The sequence below is a fragment of the Drosophila ficusphila genome, unplaced genomic scaffold (assembly GCF_018152265.1).
Source record: "Drosophila ficusphila isolate 14025-0441.05 unplaced genomic scaffold, ASM1815226v1 contig_791, whole genome shotgun sequence".
NCBI lineage: Eukaryota > Metazoa > Arthropoda > Insecta > Diptera > Drosophilidae > Drosophila > Drosophila ficusphila.
The window spans coordinates 26,251,594-26,271,638 of record NW_025064737.1 but is presented as its reverse complement, the minus strand read 5'-3'; the positions used below and the strand labels follow the sequence as shown (position 1 = coordinate 26,271,638).

The window sequence follows — 20,045 nt, the reverse complement described above, 5'->3', positions numbered from 1 at the left end:
TTTTAAGAACCTTCAATTGCCTAAAAATCGGCAGAAAGCCACGGTCATCGCGGGTCGCGCGTTTCGTTCGTTTTGTGCGAAATTAAAGCAATTAATCAGCGTACGAAGTGGACCTATAGTTGGACGCTTGTCGGCGATAGCTGGCACCCCAATTCGCCCCAAAATGTGCGACTAGAGTCCCCCGCGAACCGCGGCAGTGCCACCAAAACGGCGGCGAAACCAAACCGACGGAAAGAAAACGAGAAGAAGAAGGGAATATTAAACAAGTTTGCGTGGAACGAAAATTGCGTGAAAAGAAGAAAGAAGCGAGCAAATGCGAAAATGTTTAGTGTTTAAACAAATTCGGCAAGGAGTTTTTCGTTTTTAAAGCCGTCATCTGTGAGTGCGTGTGTGTGAGCTGTGAGTGAGTGTGTGTGCGTGTTGTGGAAATGAGAGTGTCTCAGTCTGAGTGCAAATGAAGTTGGCCAAGCCCAAAAAACGAGAAATTAATTAAAGCAACTAAGAAAAGTGTCGGTCGCAGAGGATTGAATTCACCCAGGGCCAGGGGTCATTAAAACCGATCGGGGCAGGACGAATAAGGACCCAGCAGAATGAGCGAGGAGCTAAAAGTGGTGCTGCGGCGCAGCGAGCAGCATTCCGGTTTCGGATTTTCGCTGCTTGGAACCACCGGACCGCCACATGTCATCTACGACATCGTCGAGAACTCGCCGGCAGCCGATTGCGGAGCGGTGAGTACAACTGCAGGCTCCTTTATCCTGTCTCCTTTGTGCTGTGTGTCATTCCCGTCTGGGACAGGAGTCGCCATATGTATGTAAATACATACCTAAACAAAACGATCAATGAGATTAAATTATACGTCTTATTTAACTTCCTTTAGATTATCCGAAAATTTTTGTAGTTTCTTTGAGTTCCTTAGAATTCCTACAAATTTGTGGAATGTGTTGCATTTCACTTGAACTTTTTTTACATTTTGTCGAATTAGTTTCCTTTTATTACTTTTTCATAATAATAGTGTAGTTATACGAAAATTATCATAAATCAATATCATAATTATCATATTGATTTAGAACATAGTAACAGTAACAGTACAATTTTTAATAATAAAGAGTCATATTGGAACTATTGAGTTCATAAAATTTGGCTTTCAAGTGCGGATGACAAAAATGTTGTATTTTTTATCTTACTTAAAGAGTACACTACATATTTATGTACAAAGATAAGTTATATTTTGGTATCGTAGTTCGAGTTTTAGAAGTTTGACTGTATGCAAAACGACCCGCCCCTCGTCTGTTGATAAGAATATTTTCCACTTTTCCACTTTTTTTATGGTGATGACCATGGCTGTGTAGCTGTCTGGCGTATGTGAAAGCATTTCAATTTGCACTGCCACAAAAAGCGAAATGAGAGTCCTCCGTTGGCGTGTCATCATTGTTTGCCGGCCGTGATGTCATCGTTGTTTAATTGATGGGAGAAGGGGATAACTGTGGGCGGGGAAAACACACAAAAGACACTGTATCAATTTTCTGGCCGGTTTTGCTTTTATTTACTATTTACTGTCATCGCATCGCATCTCAGATGTTTAGAGCCGAGTGCAAAAGACAACAAAAGCAAGTAAATACCGCGGACAAAGTAAGACAAATATTTTTAAAATGATATTCCAATGTATTTGCTTTTCAATTGTTTCTTTTTTTTTTTACCGCGTAAAGATCAATTTATTATCAATTCAATGGAAATACCCTTGAAATGCTGCTTTCGATATAACACCTCTGCAGGCAATACTTTTTGAGAACTGAAATATCTCAAGAAAATATCAATATAAAGAAGTTATTTATCTCGTTTTAAACTTTTAATTAGGTGATGCTAGAAATTCTTTTCAAAAATGTCTCCCCCGCAGTAATCTTATCTAATCTCAGTATATTAGTCAACACTTTTTTTAAAAATAGTACATTTTCGTAGCTATTACCAACTCAGATTTCTGGGAAACTGTTTGCTGAACTCACCCAGCGAATATTGAATAGGAATGGGCTACACATACGTGGGGCCAATTTCAATTATTATTTATTTCCCGGTGCAACTCTAATTCAAAAGAAATGCAAAGCAAAGTTAACGAATCGACAAAATGCAAATGCAGCGCTATAAAAAGCCATGCAAAGACAACATTTTAAAAATAAACTTACTCATGCCGATGCAAACACACAGACGGACTCAGACACACTTTGTAATTATCAGACGTGGCAACAAAAAACGACTTGCACGAAAACCCAAACAGAATTCTCCGGCTTTGGTTTTTAAATTTATGCGCTCGACCACCGAAAACACCGAAAACTTTGACTCGAACAAACAACAAACGAAATGCGTGAAAGCAGAGTGCAAAAAACGCGTTGGGAATTTTAAATTGTTGAAATTATTAAGTAATTCCACACAGTCGGGTATGACGAAAAGCCACTCAAATGCACCGGGGTAATTGTCTTCAGGCAACGAACTGACATGGACATATATACATAGATACAAATATATATTTATATACAGATGCAGCGGCACGCACTTTTTCAATTTCTTATCGCTTTCGCTTACAACTTGTTGTTATTTTTGTTACCCGTCTTGTTTTGTGGTCGTTTGACTTGTCTTCTATCTATCTATCTCACACTCCTTATAAAGTGGGTGTGCAAGTGTCACTTGGCACTCCGGTTACCCAAAAACTTTTTATTAAAACGCTCCTCAGGTTGCTTGATAAATTATTTGACTCGGTTGCCAAGCGCATTTAATAATTTTTTTTTATTATAAGAAAGTATTAAGAGATAACATTAAATGTTTTTGGTGCTTAACCGACAACATTTACAAACTGTTCAGTTACAGCACAACTTGTAAACTTTAAAGAATTTTAAATTATGAAGTTTACAACCTCTTCCAATCTGAAAACCTAATGAGTAACCAACACGTCGGCCCCTCGGGTGCAATTAATTTTACTTTTTATATGCCGTCATTCTGGTTGCGGTACAATTTTATTTTTCAATGAATGCACAAACATACACACTCTCAACTGGGTGTGTACAAAGTGTATGTACATGTGTTTGTCCACGACGTCGTCGCTTGTCTCTTGTCCCCTTCGCTTTTCCATTTTCCATTTCCACTTCCAGTTTCTTCGCTTTTCTTCTGTTCGCTGCAGTTGCTCTCTGTTTGTTGTTGTTTGCCATGCATTTGCCTCGCGTTTGTTTATTTTCCTTCTTCTCCAACTTGATGTATACTCCACACTCGCGCAATGACAAAAGTCTGTGCGTTTGGAGTGACTAAGTGGCAAATTGTGCATTAATTGCGGAAGGCGAGTAAAGTACTCATACTTCATTCTAATTCGATTCAGAAGGCCTTTCTAAAAAGCAAACATTTTAAAGGGTATAAAAAGCATGTTTGTTTGAATAGTTTGGAAAGTGGTTTTTATATTCGTATTGCTCATAAATTTTGTAGGGACAACTAGACCTACATATGTAGGTTCAAACCCCACACTTACCTCACATGATCAACTATCAAATACACAACTTTGTTGTTTATGTTTAGAAATTATTTGTGTTTTTTAAGTCATTAATCTTTTGGGGTGCCAAGTAACTTGCTCTTTCCTCGCCCCTCAAAAAGCATTAATTCTCAGCTGTTCGAGGAAAGGAATTTAATATGCGCGTTTTTTAGGGCAAACAAAAAATCGGAAACAGGCAAAAAATAAATTAAAACCTTAAAACATCAGATGTGTATGCCTCGCCAGACATTTTCGCCGTCATTTGCGCCTCCTTCGAAACTCGTAGCTTCTTTTGTTCTCACTGGCGTTGTTGCAAAATTCTAACGTTATGCTTAATTACTCGTTAACTGGAAATGACAAACGACTTTTTGCTGTTGCCGCTTTTGTTGTCTTTGTGGCCATTGTTGCTGCTGTTGTTGTTGCTTTTGCCAGTTGCGTGGCTCCGCCCGCTGCTAGTAACAAATTAATTGCCACCGACAAGTCGCAGACAGCAAAAAGAACGAAAAAAATAATAGAAAAGAAGCTCTGGCTCTTAGCTATTTATTGATTTTCCCCTTTTTTAAAGGCAATGTTTGCTTTTACGATCCCGATCAGCGTTCTTTCTTTTTCTTTGGCAAATTGTTGGCAATGACAGTTGACGCGTTCAAGAAGCCCCCACAACAACAAGAAAACAAAGTCGAGCAGGTCGGCAAACTTCAAGCTCTGAAAAGCACAATCCAACAACAAGCATTCACTCAATTACAATTGCAAGATAGAAGTAAATGTCAAGAGATTGGGATACCGTCGTATCTTCTGCATTCATGCCCTCTCAGAGGATAGACTTAGTTTTACCATAAATTGACAGCATCTGTCTTGAAAGTATCTGAAGGAAACACCTTAAATATTTATCGGATATATCTATGTACATGGCTAATGTTTCTGCTGTCATTCTTAGCTTTCCACTGTCATTTATTTTTGTACGAATAGTTGAATTAGTTTCTATGAAATTCATCTTTAAAATACCTCAATATCTTAACCATCTTAACTTATAGGGAATTCAAATGGCAGCAATTTGAAATCGGATCTTTCTGTACAAGAAATTTCCCCCTCTCGTTCGGTTAACTGGGAGTCAAAAGTGCAAAAAAGTAGAGTAAACTCGCTTTAATTGAATTACAAAAGTAGAAAAATTGCGCACGCGTTTATTAAGTTGGTTTTCTTGGTGCTTTTTGCTTTCTGCTTGATGGCAGGCAGTCAGGCCCAGCCCAACTAAATTTAGCCCGGCTCAGCGCGGTTCCATTCGACCCGGCTTTTCTTGAGTCTGAGCTTTGGGGGTGGAACCTCTCCCGCTGCTCGGAGGAAGAAGTGGAGTGGACATGGAGGGGGCATGGAGATGGGGGCCTGAGGTGTACGAGTACTCTGTGTGCGCTCCACCGCTGCGGTTCGTTGCACGCCACGGCACAGCGAACAGCAACAACTACAACACTCAAAGAAATAATAAGAACAATAAGTGCATAAGGCACTCGAGCTAGCCAACGCTGTAGAGATGCCAAAAATGCATTCAGCTATCGAGGCTAATATGCACTTCAATATCTTAAATCTTCACTTAACTTTGATTCATTTTGATTATTTGAGTATTCCCCAAAAAAATTAATAGCACATACATTTTACTATTTTTTGCAAAAAAAAAATTACAAAACTAAATGGAAAACAAACTAATGATACAGCTTTTAAATATTGCCACTCATAATTGGGATATAAATTCACAAAGTTATGGATTTAGAAATGCTGGGATGTGGTCACTTTTCTGAAAGTCAGTTTTTCCTATTTTCATCATCAAAAATTACAAAATATCGAACAAAAAATGCAAAATAAACTAATTATGCAGCTTGTTAGAAACATTAATTACAAATTCATCTAGGTCTACCCTACCACTCATAAATCAGATAAAAATAAGCAAAATAATGGGGTTAGAAGTGCTGGGATCTTTAACCTTTAATTATTTAATTTTTTATCACCCAGTTCTTTCTGGGATGTCCCCATTATCTAGAAATTTAGAGATCATTTACTTATGTTTTTTATTATATTTTTTAACCCGATTCCACCTGAGTCACATTATAGTTCGAGCTAAATTCTTAATGTAAAGCTGACTTGTAAAATAAATGGCTTGCATTTGTATTTCCCATTCGGAATAAAAACCCGCCAGTTGGCCAGCACTTTCTTACTGCCTGACTCAGATCCATGCAAAAAGTGTTGTAGTTGTAGAAAGCTTAGCGGCGAGCGGTAGCAGTAAACTTTGCGCTAAATCTCGGGCATTTATATTTGGCGTTGTTTGTGCTCGCTGGCTCGCTCGCTCATTTATTTGCCCACTCGCTCGTTCGTGTGTGCGTCCAAGCATTGCTAAAGATGCAGCAAATGCAACAGAGGTAGCAGCCATTACCATTTCGGGCGGGTGCAGTGCATCCGAATCGGAATCTGAATCCGAGTCCGAGACCGAGTCCGACGCTGCAGCCACTTGGCGGCTGTCTGCCTACAAATGGAGTGGCGGCACTTCTCGTCCCATCTCATCGCATCTCATCTCACCTCGCCCCATTGTTTCCTTCCCCTGCTTTTTTCTGTGTTTGGAATGCTCAATTAGCCGGCTTGTTCTACCCCCTTTTAGTTGGGCATTTATTTTCCCTTTTTGCGACTTTCTGGCCCACATTTGCCATTTTTGCCGAGGCAAATGTGTGTAGCTACCAAGGCGAATGCAAATCAATAACAAAAATAAACACTGCCTAGTCACACTAATTAACATAAGCCGAAACAATGTTTAAATGGGAATAATTGGGTATTAAAAAAATGTTATGTAAAAAATGAGGCTTAGAACAGCAATGGTTCAGCAAAATTCAGAAACGGTATACGTATTTTATTCACTTAAAGTGATTAAATAATCTCAGTGTAGCCAAGAGTCCGATAAAACTCACAAATTCCACTACTTTTTGTTTGAAAAACATTTGTTGTTTGTGTCTCTAGGTTTCGTTCTTGCTGCAGTTTCATTTTTATGCGTTTTGCACAAATGCAAATCCCGCACGAGCCGCGCTCTCACAACAGCCGTAAATTCCACGGTTCCACAGGCACACACAAACATCCCGTCTATTTTGATTTTCCGGCGCAGAAAGTGCGCACATTTTTGCGATATTTACATGGCAGAAAACATAAACTAATAGCAGGTAATAAAGGAGGCAGAACCATGGATTTCAGCTTCCGATAAAATAACCTGTGACGCAATCGATACTCAGCCACTCAACACAAATTGAATTAACAGATAAAGCTTCAAAGATCTTTAAGATACTTGAAGCTACTTTTATGGTTATCTTAAATTTGCTTACGATATAATTACTTGACCTCACAAAGTGTGGGGCAAGAATTCAGTGAAATTTGTGCTGGTTGAGATGGCAAGCTTTTTAATTAGGCAGTTAGAAATTGAGCAAACAACCTGGTCAGAATTAAGAGAGAGAGTGTATTAAGAAGGGGTTACGTTTGCTAACTGGGCAGAGCTCTTTCCAAACCTCCATATATGCAAGAGAGATCTATGGTGACAGGGCGTGAATCACTCAATCCACAATCTCAAGTTGAGCCATTGGCATAGTTTTACGAAAGTTCGCACTTTATTAACATAATGGGCCGTGGTCGGGTTCCGGCGATGTCGACGAACAACTCCCATCGCCGGAATTGTTTAGCTAAGCGGGGTAGCGATACCATCGCCATCGCCATCGCCATTCAGACCATTCACCGACTTCCGATTCCCGCGATTACACAACACCCACCAGAGCATGATAATGAAATAAACCAATTCATGCTAATTTGTTGCCCCCTCTTTTTATTTGGTGCAAATATGAAAGGAAATCCACGATGAATGTGCCTGCAAGGTCGTCGAAATAAAAAATAAATAAAACAGCGGCCGAGTGTGGGGCTATGTGGGTATTGGCTTGTGTGCTCTCTTATTTATTTGATCTGTTATTGTTCGGGGGATCTGCACATGTTTATTAAACAAACAAGAAGAGAGATGTCGCCCGTGTGAGCCAGAGGAGAAACTCTTTTGGAATTTAGCACCATTTACTATCTATTTATGAGCTTAGCTTTCAGCTTAGGGAGAATCTGTATTACGAACAAGAATTAGTGTAATTTCCCACTTTCCGCTTTCCTACCGCTTTTCTTCTGTTTTCCGATTTCACGTACAATATACGGGGTGTGATGATGTCTAATGTAAGCCCTGTACCTCTAAGTGCCGTGCTGAAAGGCAGAGCGAGTAAACAAAGCCAGCGCAGCCGTGTAGAATGCAAATAGCCGAAGAAGTGGCAAAATCATTAGTCCAATAACGGGCGGTGGATTGAGTGAGCCGCAGGTCCAAGTGTCTGGCTCGATCCGCGCACTCTGGCCACCTCGCCACTTGTGGGTCTGCGACTACGGATTTCTAGGGGTCTCAACATTTTTTCCGTTGAGTGCGTCATTTGCGGGACGCCCACGTGAAAGCTGACTGGCTGCCTGGCTGGCTGCCTTTTATCTGCCTGCCTGCCCCAACATTGATTTTCTGGGCTCCGGCGAAAAGAGGTTAGTGGGTTTTCCTATTACTGCAGTCTGTCAACGACTCTGCGGCAATAGAGCTCCTAGAGCTCCCATGAAGCCGGCCGTATAACGGTGAAGGTAGTGCACGGAACCGTACTTGACTAGGTCGTCGTCGGCAGTCGCTAATACAATCAATCAATCGCCTTGTTTACCTCCACACAGCTCACAGAGTGGGCGTGCTGTTGTTGCTGTTGTTAATTGATATTGGTTTAGTTCATGTCAATAAAGCGTCATTGAACCAAAATCAAAACACACACGAGGAGACCCCCAAAAAAGAGCCATTGTTCACTTGGCATTAATTGGGGCTTCAAGTACTCGGTAATTGAAAGCCGAATGTGACGTGAATGCTTAAAGTATTTCGAACTGGCATTATCAGCCTTAGGGGCTCACAAGCGATTATTTGGAATCAGGAATTTCCCGATAAGCTTTTCTCCAACTGCATTAGTCTCGTGTTCAGATTCTCGAAGGTGATTCCCATAAACACTTGTTTCACAGTAAACCCTTTTTAAAGCTTAATTGATACATACACTTAATTTAAAAGAAATTCCTTAGCGTCATATAAAAAGAAAATTCTTGCAGCTGAATATGAAGGTTACTCAGATGAAATAAAAGGTATTGGTATAAGGGAACGTAAATTGTAAGGTACCCTCTGCTACTTTAATACCCCGACATCCCATTGCGGAACAACCACTGCGATGGTTTGTTTTTCTCCCCCAAAGTGCAGCTTATCCTCTTGTGGTCGTATCTTCAACGCCCAGTTGACTTTGTTTTCCCTGGGAATAGGGGTATGACATTGCGGATAACAAACAAGAGTGCCGACCAGACAAAATCCGAGCGGCATGGGAATGGGAATGGGTAGGGGGCGCAGGAAGTGCAGGAGAAGCTCTCGGTGCAATTGTCATTGGTGTCGTTGGATGTGAAAACAAATCAATTCGAACCAATTTCAATTTGAGCAGCCATCGTTGCACCCGAGGAGCGGGGTCACATGCGACACAGGTCAAGGGGTTGCGGGTGGGATGGGGCCGGAGGGGAGGAGGGAGGAGCGGGGGACGGAGCGTCGTCAGCCGAGTGTAACTGATTGATTTAACTTTTAACTGTGCAGCCTGCTGGTTGCTGGTTGCTGGTTGCTTGACTAGCTTGACTGCCTGCCCGACTCAACAACTCTGGCCCCAGGGGGCCCACTATCTAAATTTCAGTGCACAGGCGAGCCTGCTTATGAAGAACCTTCTAAGCCCTCTTAACTTGTGGAGGCCTGTGACTGCATGGAGTTTGAGTTGCACGGGCTCCACTGTCAGCGTATCTTGTAGCTATCGTACGCTGCTCCCCTTCGGAGCGTGAAAGTGAAATGCAAAAGCAATTTTTGCATGCGCATAGCTGTGTGCACCTGCTGTTGTCTGTTGTTTGTTGTCTGTTGGTTGTTGCTGGTTGGATGTTGTCTGCGTCTGTTGGCTGAAGTGCCTAATCGAATCTGGGAGAGTTTCCTCGGCGCTGTAAGCCATTAATCGCGGCTTGTTATCAAAGGCGGCAAACACGTTTCCGAAGTGGCCAGAAGTGGAGGTTCCTCCGTCGTGTTATGCAGATGCCGCCCCACGGGGGAAACATCAGATTTGCATTACGGGTTTGACTTTCTTTTCGCCTAGGAGCTGCAGAGGGTTGCTTTCCGGTTATGTAACCTCCCAGCTTGTCGGAAATTTTTGGGCGGCACAATTAATTTAAGCACAATTTTAATTGAATAGCACCGCCGCCCGCGGCAAGAGCAGCAATATGTGGCACTCGGGCTCTCGCGCTGCAAAGTTCACAATGTTTCCGCTCTCTTCTAGCCCATTTTTCCCCACATTTTCCCAAATTTCTCGCTCTCTTGGCCCTGCAGACTTCTCTTGTGCTTGTGCAGAAACAGAAATCGCAGTGTTCCGCCAGCGATAAAGTGAGAGCATAAATTAGTGCGACTTTTAGTTTTAATTGCCGCCCGCAAGTCGCGTCAAGTGTCTCCGAAGAAGGAAGCCTACTGCCAACTTTATGCCATCCACACGCACCCACCATCCTGTGCATTAATAATAAAATGGAGGCCCGGCCAAAGGCAAAGGCAGGAGGCCCGAGGAACTAATTATGCAATAATAGTATGAAAGTAATTTGAGTTGAGTTTCTTGTGCATTTTCCATTAAGCATGGGGCGCGTGTTGCGTATCCATCCGAACGAAAATCCCCCGGCTAGGTATGCCTAGCATATTTATTGAATAATCTATGAGTGCCGTCCGGAGGTGAAGGTTCCATATCCACCTCCACTTCCACGTACCACTCGAACCCCGGATACGGACCCCGAAAAGCTGCTCCGCTCGTTCGTACGTCAGCAAGTAAATAGGCGCCAATGTCGTCCCACGTTGTGATTTCATGCTGTTTTCCCTCCCATTTCCCGCATTTCCACGCGCGTTGCGAGGGCCCATCGAGAAGAAAATTAAAAATAGTTTACAAGTGCCGACAGCCGGGGTTTTAGCCATGCCTAACATGCGAATAATAATAACAACCAACAACGGCAGGCCGAGTCGAAGGAAAATCAATAGGCTTTGCGTTGTCAATATAATCGAGGGGCACTGCCAGTGAGTGATTCGCCAGCTAAATGGATTTCTTCTTCGCTCTCTTGCAGGTTGAGGCCGGGGATGTCATCCTCAAAGTCAACGGAACGGATGTCCATCGCTACACAACGAAGGAAGGTGAGTCCACCAGCGGGAAGGGCAATTCGCCCGAAGAAAGCTGTAAATAATTACCCGGAACATATTTTTAAACAGTTCTCAAATGCCTGCGCCTGTCGGAACAGCTGGTGACCTTGGAGCTGAAGCGAGGTAGGTGGAATCGTATATCAGTCTTCAAGGATGCAAACCGGTTTCGAACCAAACCAAAACCAAACTCACCCAAACCAAACTGCTTTAATATAATTTATTTTGATTTTAACATACCTTTTTAATAACTTATTTGAATCGGTTTGCATCCTTAAGAAAACCCTTCTAAAATCTGAAATTTATATTCTCCTTTTTTATGAAAAGATCCCAAGTTGAAGGCGCGGATCAAAGAGCAGCTGGCCAACACGCAGAGTCCGCACTATGTGGACATTGAGTCGCCGAACATCTACGACTACCACAGCAGCAGCGCCAACTCCTCGCCGAATCACCGGCCAAAGGGGGCGTCGACCACGCCCCCTCAGAGCGGACTGCGCTACAAGTCGCCCACGCACTTGCCCTCGCTGCGCCAGAACTCGTCGCCGCTGCTGGCGAGTGGATCCACCACGACCACGACCACCGCCACCGCCACTCACACGCACACCCACAGCCACAGCCAGAGCCACAGCCACAGTCGCAACTCCTCGGCCAGCTCCACGAAGATCAAGGTGGTGGAGACGAGCATCACCACCTCGAGCACGGGCATAATGGGACCCACATCGCCCACCGGCAGTGTGGAGGCCACCTCGCCGACCTTCCGCCCCTCACGCATTCCACAGGCGCTGGCCAAGAGCGCCGTGCCCAAGCCCGTGCCCGTTCTCCACTCGCCGCAGAACAAGCGTCCACGCCCCTCGCAGATCCCCACGAAGGCGTCGATGGGGAACGGAAACGGGAATGGAAACGGGAACGGGCATGCCGCCCAGCTGCCGCCGCAGTCGCTGCAGCACTCGAACAGCTACAGCGGCAGCCCGGTGACCAGGCAGCGGTTCACGGAGCGCGAGCAGGAGCGGGAACCGGAACCGAACTCGGCGCCACCGCAGCCGGCGAAGGCGCCACGCTTTGAGGCTTACATGATGACCGGCGACCTGATCCTCAACCTGTCCCGGACACCGCAGACCAGCAATCTCCTGCCCGCCCAGGCCAAAAAGGTTAGCTATCATCCCTCTCCGCCATTTCGGAATATCGTAACTAAACTAAACTCATTCCAGGTGGACAGTCTCCGAGACTCGCCCAGTCGCCTGGTCAACTCGCGGTTGAACGGCGCCCTCGCACCGCGTGCCTCCGGCGAGTCCTCGCCCACGTCCTCCTCCTCGGTGGACTCGCCCACGAACACCAGTTCGGATTCGGTGAAGCGCGAGGCGAAGCTCCTGAGGAAGCAGCAGCAGCAGCAGCAGCCTCACCAGCAGCAACAGCAGCGGGACAGCATCAACAACAGCTACAACCGCAAGGACTCGCTGACCAACGACACCCTGCTGATGTGCGAGGAGCTGGAGCGGGACGAGGAGGGCGAGGTCGTCCTGGAGGAGGACAACAAGCAGCAGCGCCAGCGCCAGCAGCAGCATCGCTATCGCCAGCAGCAGCAGCAGCGTTACGAGTACTACCAAAACGAGGACGAGCTGGAGGAGCAGGAGGAGGTGGGGGTGGAGGAGGAACGCGAGGAGGACCAGACGCACTACGACATCACCAACATCGAGACCTATCAGAGCGGACTGGGTCGGGGCGACGAGGACGATAGCGATCGGCAGTGCCTGGTGGACGATGACGACGACGACGATGATGGTGCGTACGACGAGGAGGAGAACGACGCCGGCGACGAGGACTACTCGACCAATTCCCTGGGCTCCGGTTCGGCCAAGCAGAGATTGCGGGCCCTGAAGCAGCGGACCGCCACGCGGCAGCAGCAGCGGAACCGGGACGCAGTCGACTGCGCCGGACGCTCCGGTTCGGGATCCTCGTCCACGACGGTCAAGAGCGAGGCGGGCGGACTGGGCCTGGACGAGACCTCCTTTTCAGTGCCAACCTCGCCGATCTCGCTCTCCACGCCGCTAATCGACAAGGAGACGGCCAACTCGGTGCCCACCAGCCCGGAGCCCAGTTCCCTCGTCCCCGAATCGAGCAGCGGCGCAGGCGCCGGAGCAGTGGTGGTGCGCCGGCACAACGGGCACGTGGTGCGCAAGTGCGACGCCGCCGGCTTCCGCACCAGCAAGTCCGAGGACCACCTGCAGCAGATTCAGCGCGAGGGCATCGCCGCCGTGATACCGATCGACATCGACGAGGACGTGAACAGCTCGCTGAACACCCTGCTGGACACGCGCCAGGACTCCGAGGATTCACAGGTGAGGCGCCGCCGGGCCCAGGCACTCCGGTAGTCCCACTCCACGCAGGATAGTCCGCCGGATAGAGATAGCCGAAAGAACAGTCGAATTTTCCGCCAGATCTCCCCCGAAACACTCGACACTCGTAGTTGATGAGTTATCCCGCTTTCGTAGAGTTCGTTCGCTCGGTTTTCGTTAACTGGTTTCTGTAGTCTGTTGTCCATGTATATGTGTATGTGTGTGTGTGTGTTAGCCATTGCAATGTTTTGTAAGCCAGTCATATCATCCAATCATCTAATTATCCCTGTACCTAAACCCAAACCCACTGTTTTACTTGCTCACTTGTTACTTTAAACCTTCCTAGTTAACTTAACTTACTTACTTACTACTAAACTCTCTGTCTATCTTACTCTCTTGTTTCGGATTTCTTTCTTCTTTTCGTTTTCTCGTTTCTCTGTTTCTCCGTTTCCTACTTTGACTACTCTCCTCGAATCGATTTGATATGCGCAATTTATTGTCCCCCGTGAGCTTTCTAGTCGGTGGTCACTGTAATTGCAAACAACTCGTCACTGGCCTCGAACAACAACGAGGGTGAGCAGAGCGACAACCGCAGCAACAGCAGCAGCAGCGCCAGCGACAACAATAACTGCAGCAGCAACACCAGCGAACCAGCAACATCTGCGACTGCAACTGCAACTGCAACACTTGCAACTGCAACACTTGCAACTGCAACTGCAGCAACAGCAACGAGAACGATGAACTGCAGCAGCAAATTAAACTATATTTTATGCAAAAAGGTTGCCATTTGCATAGTTGGCATGCTGATTAATGTGACTTTTGATTTCGATTCTGTTCCGATTTTGCCACTTTTGATTTGTTGCCTGCGCTTGGAAAAGTTTTGTATGTAGAAGACGAGAGCTCTCGACACCAAACGCTTGTCCAAAAACGTACATACACCACAACACACGAACCAATTGCATTCCACCCAAGTTTCTGACACCCACACAGAACAGACACCGAACGCTTGCGGCACTCGGAAAATTGTTTAGGACTCCTCTGGGAGATTGGGCAACGGCAAATGGAAATTCGAGATCTGACTATAAATCCATAGAGCATATAAAAAAAAAGAAAACAAAACAAAATCCTTGTTATTTCTGTATTACTAATCTCTGGTTTGTTGCAAATCCTAGGCTTCGGATCGCGACCGGATCGTGTGGACCTATAATGCCCCACTCCAGCCTCACCAGTTGGCGGCCCTCCAGCGACAGCAGCAGCAGCAAGAGCAGCAGTTCCAGCAGCAGCAGCAGCAACTCCAGCAGCAACACCAGCAGCATCTCCAGCAGCAGCAGCAGCAACAACAGCAGCAGCAGCAGCAGCAACTCTACGGTCAGCAATCGCATTCAAATTCACATTCAAGTTCCATTAGTTCGTCGCCCCAGCAATCGGCTGCGGGCAGTCCGGCCTCGCCCACGTCGGTGTCCTCGTCGGTGATGTCGTCGTCGGGCTCGAAGGGCGCCTTAGGCCTGGGCAGCAGCAGCAACGGGCCCATGGCTGCCGCGCAGCAGCACCAGCAGCAGCGGGAGCAGGGCGGCCAGGTCGCGCAGCCGCCCAGCGGGATTCCCGGTCTGCTTGGCTGCCCAGGAATCAGTGGTGCCGGCGGTGGTTTTAGTGGTGGTGGTGGTGGTGCTGGAGGTGGCGGTGGCGGTGGCGGCAACAACGATCAGAGCGTCTCAGAGGCCATTTCGAATATATCTAGTCCCGACTACCAAGACGACGATAACTTATTGAGTTCTCGCGATATTCTAGGCGGCATGGTACTTAGCGATCCCAGTGACTCGGACTCCACCATCCTCGTCTCGGACGCGGCCGCCCTGCAGCGCCAGCAGCTCAAGCAGCAGCTGCGCGCCCAGCAGCAACAGCAGCGGGACAGGGAGCGGGAACGGGAGAGGGACCGCGACCGGGATCGGGAGCAGTCCGAGCACAAGGTGGTCATCCAAGTGCGCGGACTGGACAGCAGCAGCAGCGGTGGCAACAACGGCCGCTCCGAGGAGGATGTGGTCACGCTGACGGAGGAGCCGCTGGGCACGATGAACGTCGGCCTGCGGGACGCCTCGCCACCGGTGTCCGATGACGGCAGCGATGTGGAGTCCCTCCACTCGTACCACTACTCGCCGAAGGCGGTGGACATGCCCTCGGCCATTCGCCTGGCCAAAAGACTGTACTCCCTCGACGGTTTCAAGAAGAGCGACGTGTCGCGTCACCTAAGCAAAAAAGTTAGTGAGACTGTTAATAGCCCATTTGAATCGCAACTAAAACAGAATTCCCACACAGCAACGACTTTAGCCGCGCGGTGGCCGATGAGTATCTCAAGCATTTCACCTTCGAGAAGAAGTCACTGGACCAAGCGCTGCGCGAGTTCCTGCAGCAATTCTCGCTGTCCGGCGAAACGCAGGAGCGGGAGCGAGTGCTGGTGCACTTCTCCAAGCGCTTCCTCGACTGCAATCCTGGCACCTTCAACTCGCAGGACGCCGTGCACACGCTGACCTGTGCCATAATGCTGCTGAACACGGATCTGCACGGCCAGAACATGAATCGGAAGATGAGCTGTGCGGAGTTCGTGGACAACCTGGCGGATCTCAACGATGGCGAGAACTTTCCCAAGGATGTGCTGAAGTCGCTGTACCAGGCAATTAAGACCAAGCCGCTGGAGTGGGCGCTGTAAGCTGTACTTCTTTACTTGGTGAACATAATGTAATGGTTATTTTTTCTCGCAGAGATGAGGAGGCAGGCGAGCTGCAGCAGCAGAGAGCCAACAACAGTGTGCTGGCCAACGTGGGACAGAACCCCTTCCTCGATCCCCCGGAACTGGCCACGGCTGTGGAGTACAAAAAAGGCTATGTGATGCGCAAATGCTGCTACGACAGCAGCTTCAAGAAAAGTAAAACATGTGAGAAGGTGTTAAGGGGAATATCTAATTTACAAATCTTTACGTGTGCAGCTCCCTTTGGCAAACGCTCCTGGAAGATGTTTTACTGCACGCTGCGTGATCTTGTGCTGTATTTGCATAAGGATGAGCACGGCTTTCGCAAGAGTCAAGTGAGTATAGCTCCCCTTACGCATATCTTAAACTTACTAACAAACGCCAAATTCAGATGTCCGACAATCTGCACAATGCAATACGCATACATCACGCACTGGCCACCAAGGCCAACGACTACACCAAGAAGCAACATGTGTTCCGTCTGCAGACGGCCGACCAGGCCGAATATCTGTTCCAGACAAGCGATTCCAAGGAGCTGCAATCCTGGGTGGAGACCATCAACTATGTGTGTGCCGCCATCTCAGCGCCACCGCTCGAGGGCGGCGTGGGAAGCCAGAAGCGATTCCAGCGGCCACTCCTGCCTAGCAAACAGTCCAAGCTGCTGCTGGTGAGTAGAAAGGATATAGTTGCGCCGTGTCTACTTTTATTTTATTACATTCATCTTTATTGCAGAAAGAGCAGCTGGAGTCCCACGAGGTTCAGTTGGCCCAATTAGACCAGGAGCTCAACGAACACAAAAAGGGTCCGATTCCCAGCAAGGGCTTGCCTCTGCAGAACTACAAGGAGAAGGAGAGCTACCTGCAGTACGAGGTAAGTATTAATAATGCAAAATAAGGCGAGCTTATAACTTAACATCCGCTGTGTTTTTAAGCTGCGACGCTACCGCACCTATGTGAGCATCCTGAGCGCCAAGATGCTGGCGGATCAGCAGCAGCTGGAGCTGCAGGCGCAGCAGCCGTCTTCAGCGACGCTCGAGGAGGAAGCCGACACATTCCCAGTGGGCACCGCCGCCTGCCCGCCACCCACGCCGCAAAGTATTAACCACAAGGAGCAGCAGAAGGATCAGCAGCAACAGCCAACGAACAGGTACAGTCAGCAGCAACGCCCCAGCGGCAGCAGCTCCTCGTCCTCCGGCAATGTGCAGCAGGACATTGGCTGACGCGTGATGGGAGTTTTCTCAGCTTGTGTGGTTTAAGCGATCGCTCCGATCCATTCGTTATGTTCCTTTTGTATCCCCTGCTGTGTTCCCTGTATTTTTCCGCTTTCGTTGTTGTTTTGTGTTCAGCTTTCCCTTTTATTCTTTAAACGTTGTGTTGTTCGATCCGCAGAGTGCCCCGGTTCTCGGTGTCGACCTATGCGGCCTGGCGCAAGCTGTTCTGGGACTCTGTTTGCTGCGGTGTTTTGTTGTGTTGCTGGCATTACTGTGCTGTCACTGTTTTAATCTAATCCTTTCTCTGTGTAAATATATTTCGTGTTTTGTTTCGTTTCGTTGGTTTTGCTTTTCGCACCGATCCAATCATGTTGCCACATCCCAACAAGTACAAGCTTTAATTTTGCATAGTTTTAACTACGATACGTATAACAATAACTGAATCCAGACTTAAGTGTTGCGCGTAGGCAATTAAAACCACGAGGAGATGGAGACCCTAATGTAATTAGTTCTTATGTGAATAATGGTTTTATTTTGGAAGCAACCACAACCACACAACAACATGCTGTGAAAACTCTATGAACAATTCGTAATCGATAACTAGGAATTTAGAAACCAAAACGATTTGAAGTCAAGATTGGAATAGTTAACTATAGGAAACAGTTTTTTGTAGCACTTGTAGCAATCCAAAGTTTTGGCGTTACATATATACAAAGCGAAAATATATTTAGAAACAAAGTTGAACGAAGAAATGTAGAAAACACAAATGTGGTTCATTAGAAGCAAACCTAAGCTAGTGGCGTTCTAAATATACATGCAACCAACATACTCACGAAAATAGTATATTATACAAGTTTTACCGAACCGCACACTTCACCAGAAGTTAGAGATACAATTTTAAGTAGGCGGAAGAATCAATTAAGCTCTGGACTCATCACATCCACACCCCACACTAATTGCTGGCTATGTACCGATGTACCACCATATAGACTCATGCTAACCCGACGCCATTTGGTGACCCCGAACCCTAGGTGAACCCACAGCAGTTGCCGTTACTCGTTGCCATTCCGTTACCCAGTTTGCGATTTAAATTGCGTTGCCACGTTCCTCGTTCCACGTCAACAGTGAAAAGCAAGACCCAAATGGAGAATTCTTGAATCTTACAGATGGTTCGATGTCTTCTGCTGCTGCAGCCCACTCTGGCGGCACTTGATCCAATCGAAAAGCCATTAGCCACCCTAGTCTCTTGCCAAGATTTAGCACCAGCCACAGCACACGAAGCACCACTCCGGAGGCTAGTGATCCGGCCAGGAGGTGCTCCTTGTAAATGCCCTGACCCGTACTGATCCGATCACCTGTCTTAAATGTGAGCAGGCCGAGGCCAAATCTCAATGTTAATCGTTAACTCCTCAGTGTCTAGCTTGGCTTAGTGCGAACCCCAAACAAATATCCACCATCTGACACCCCGTTTCCCCCTTTTCGATTCCAATCACATCTGCTAACCTCGCTTACCGTTCTACACTTGCAGAAAAGAGAAGAAAAAGAAATAATTACGTTTTGTTTCGCTCTTGATTTCGATCATTTCCAAACTCGCATACCAACACACACACCTTCACCACAGTCCCCGCCTCTTGGCCATTGGTAAGTGCCACGCCCAGATTGCAATTGTCAGCGATTCGACTCAAGCATGTAACTATCTTTTCTCTCCCCACCACAGAAGCAGGCGAGTGAACGAATTTGAATAGAATACTCCGTAATGCCAGGCTGCCAGCGCCGGAAACACAGATAGATCTACCGAGCCACACCACACCACACACACCAATCGCACACCCAGCACCATTCACTCACCACCCACTTACACCCAAGCGTTGCGGCTGCGCCGTGCCTGCCACTCGAGAAATTCGGAATTTGTGCCCTTTAAGTTAGAGGGGAGATCGTTTGAGACAATTAGACTACCAGTACGATAATTAAGGAAGGAGGGTTTTACGTTTGAAGGTCGTCCATCAGAAGATTTTGGCATTATCTCGGCAATCACAAGGATCATCTCGAATCCGAGCATTCGATTTCATAAGTAAATAAGCTACTTACCCGAAAGAGGTCTCCCGAAATCGGTTTCACTTGATTCAAAGCCACGCAATCTTCTCGATTCGAATTTGATTTATCGTTCGCATTCGCATCGCCAAAGATTCTGCTGGACGGCTGTTAGGATCGAAAATGGAAACTGCTTAAACACATAGACTTATTATTACACGAGTTGATAAACAATACTTACATCATTACCTATGCTATCATTATAAATGATAAAAATAAATTATAAATTATTGAACAATATCTCTACGCAACCAAAAGATGGAGATCATCGGCAGAAATAACAATAACACAATGAACAATGAACGAGAGGACAAGAGCATTAACCTAAGCAATTACCACTATACCATGTACGACTTGTTTTTGGCATCATGCGTTACATTATCACATTATCTGTGTAGGCACACTTACTCCAATATTATGTACGGATCAATATATTTATTTAAACAATTATCGGTTGATTACGCGACATGTCCATGTAGCTAGAATATGAAATTGATATCGATTACGGAATAGAGAGAGAGAAGGAAACAATAAATTTAAATACATCGTATATTTTTGAATATATTATAATTATTGTACTGTGTAATTATGTAAATGCAGATTATATAACATTGTTTATAATAATTTTTAACAATTCTACTGAAACGGCAATAAATTCGAAACTACAAACTAACTGAAAGGAAAAGCAACATGAATGCAAACCAAGCGCCTAAATGTATGCATATTGTATATTTGTTTAGTCAAACGTTTTAACTGGCTTACGAGGGCATCACTTAGTTTTTAAATCAGAATCCTTTCGAAAACAATTAACACGAGCATCCATTCAAGAGAACTTGCAAACTCATGGCGCAAAGGGAAACAAGTTGACG

The 20,045-nt window shown here is 46.3% G+C and overlaps 1 protein-coding gene across 6 annotated transcripts; it reads left to right on the top strand.

Moving 5' to 3' along the window:
- The first annotated feature begins 9 nt into the window (after positions 1 to 9).
- On the top strand, positions 10 to 19,849 carry LOC108099354 (PH and SEC7 domain-containing protein). Of its 6 annotated transcripts, none has more exons than XM_017202838.2 (15): positions 10 to 728; positions 10,730 to 10,796; positions 10,872 to 10,925; positions 11,127 to 11,947; positions 12,008 to 13,135; positions 14,305 to 14,500; positions 14,921 to 15,386; positions 15,446 to 15,832; positions 15,889 to 16,052; positions 16,113 to 16,210; positions 16,267 to 16,542; positions 16,608 to 16,745; positions 16,807 to 17,021; positions 18,614 to 18,726; positions 18,803 to 19,849. In XM_017202838.2, the coding sequence occupies exons 1-14, from the start codon at positions 591 to 593 to the stop codon at positions 18,633 to 18,635; spliced, it is 4,170 nt and encodes a 1,389-aa protein (XP_017058327.1). In that variant the 5' UTR covers positions 10 to 590; the 3' UTR covers positions 18,636 to 18,726; positions 18,803 to 19,849. The 6 variants fall into 6 exon arrangements, with proteins under 6 accessions (XP_017058327.1, XP_017058328.1, XP_017058325.1 ...); XM_017202839.2 differs by adding an exon at positions 13,651 to 13,911 and having other exon boundaries at positions 14,305 to 15,386; XM_017202836.2 differs by having other exon boundaries at positions 14,305 to 15,386.
- The last annotated feature ends 196 nt before the right edge of the window (positions 19,850 to 20,045 follow it).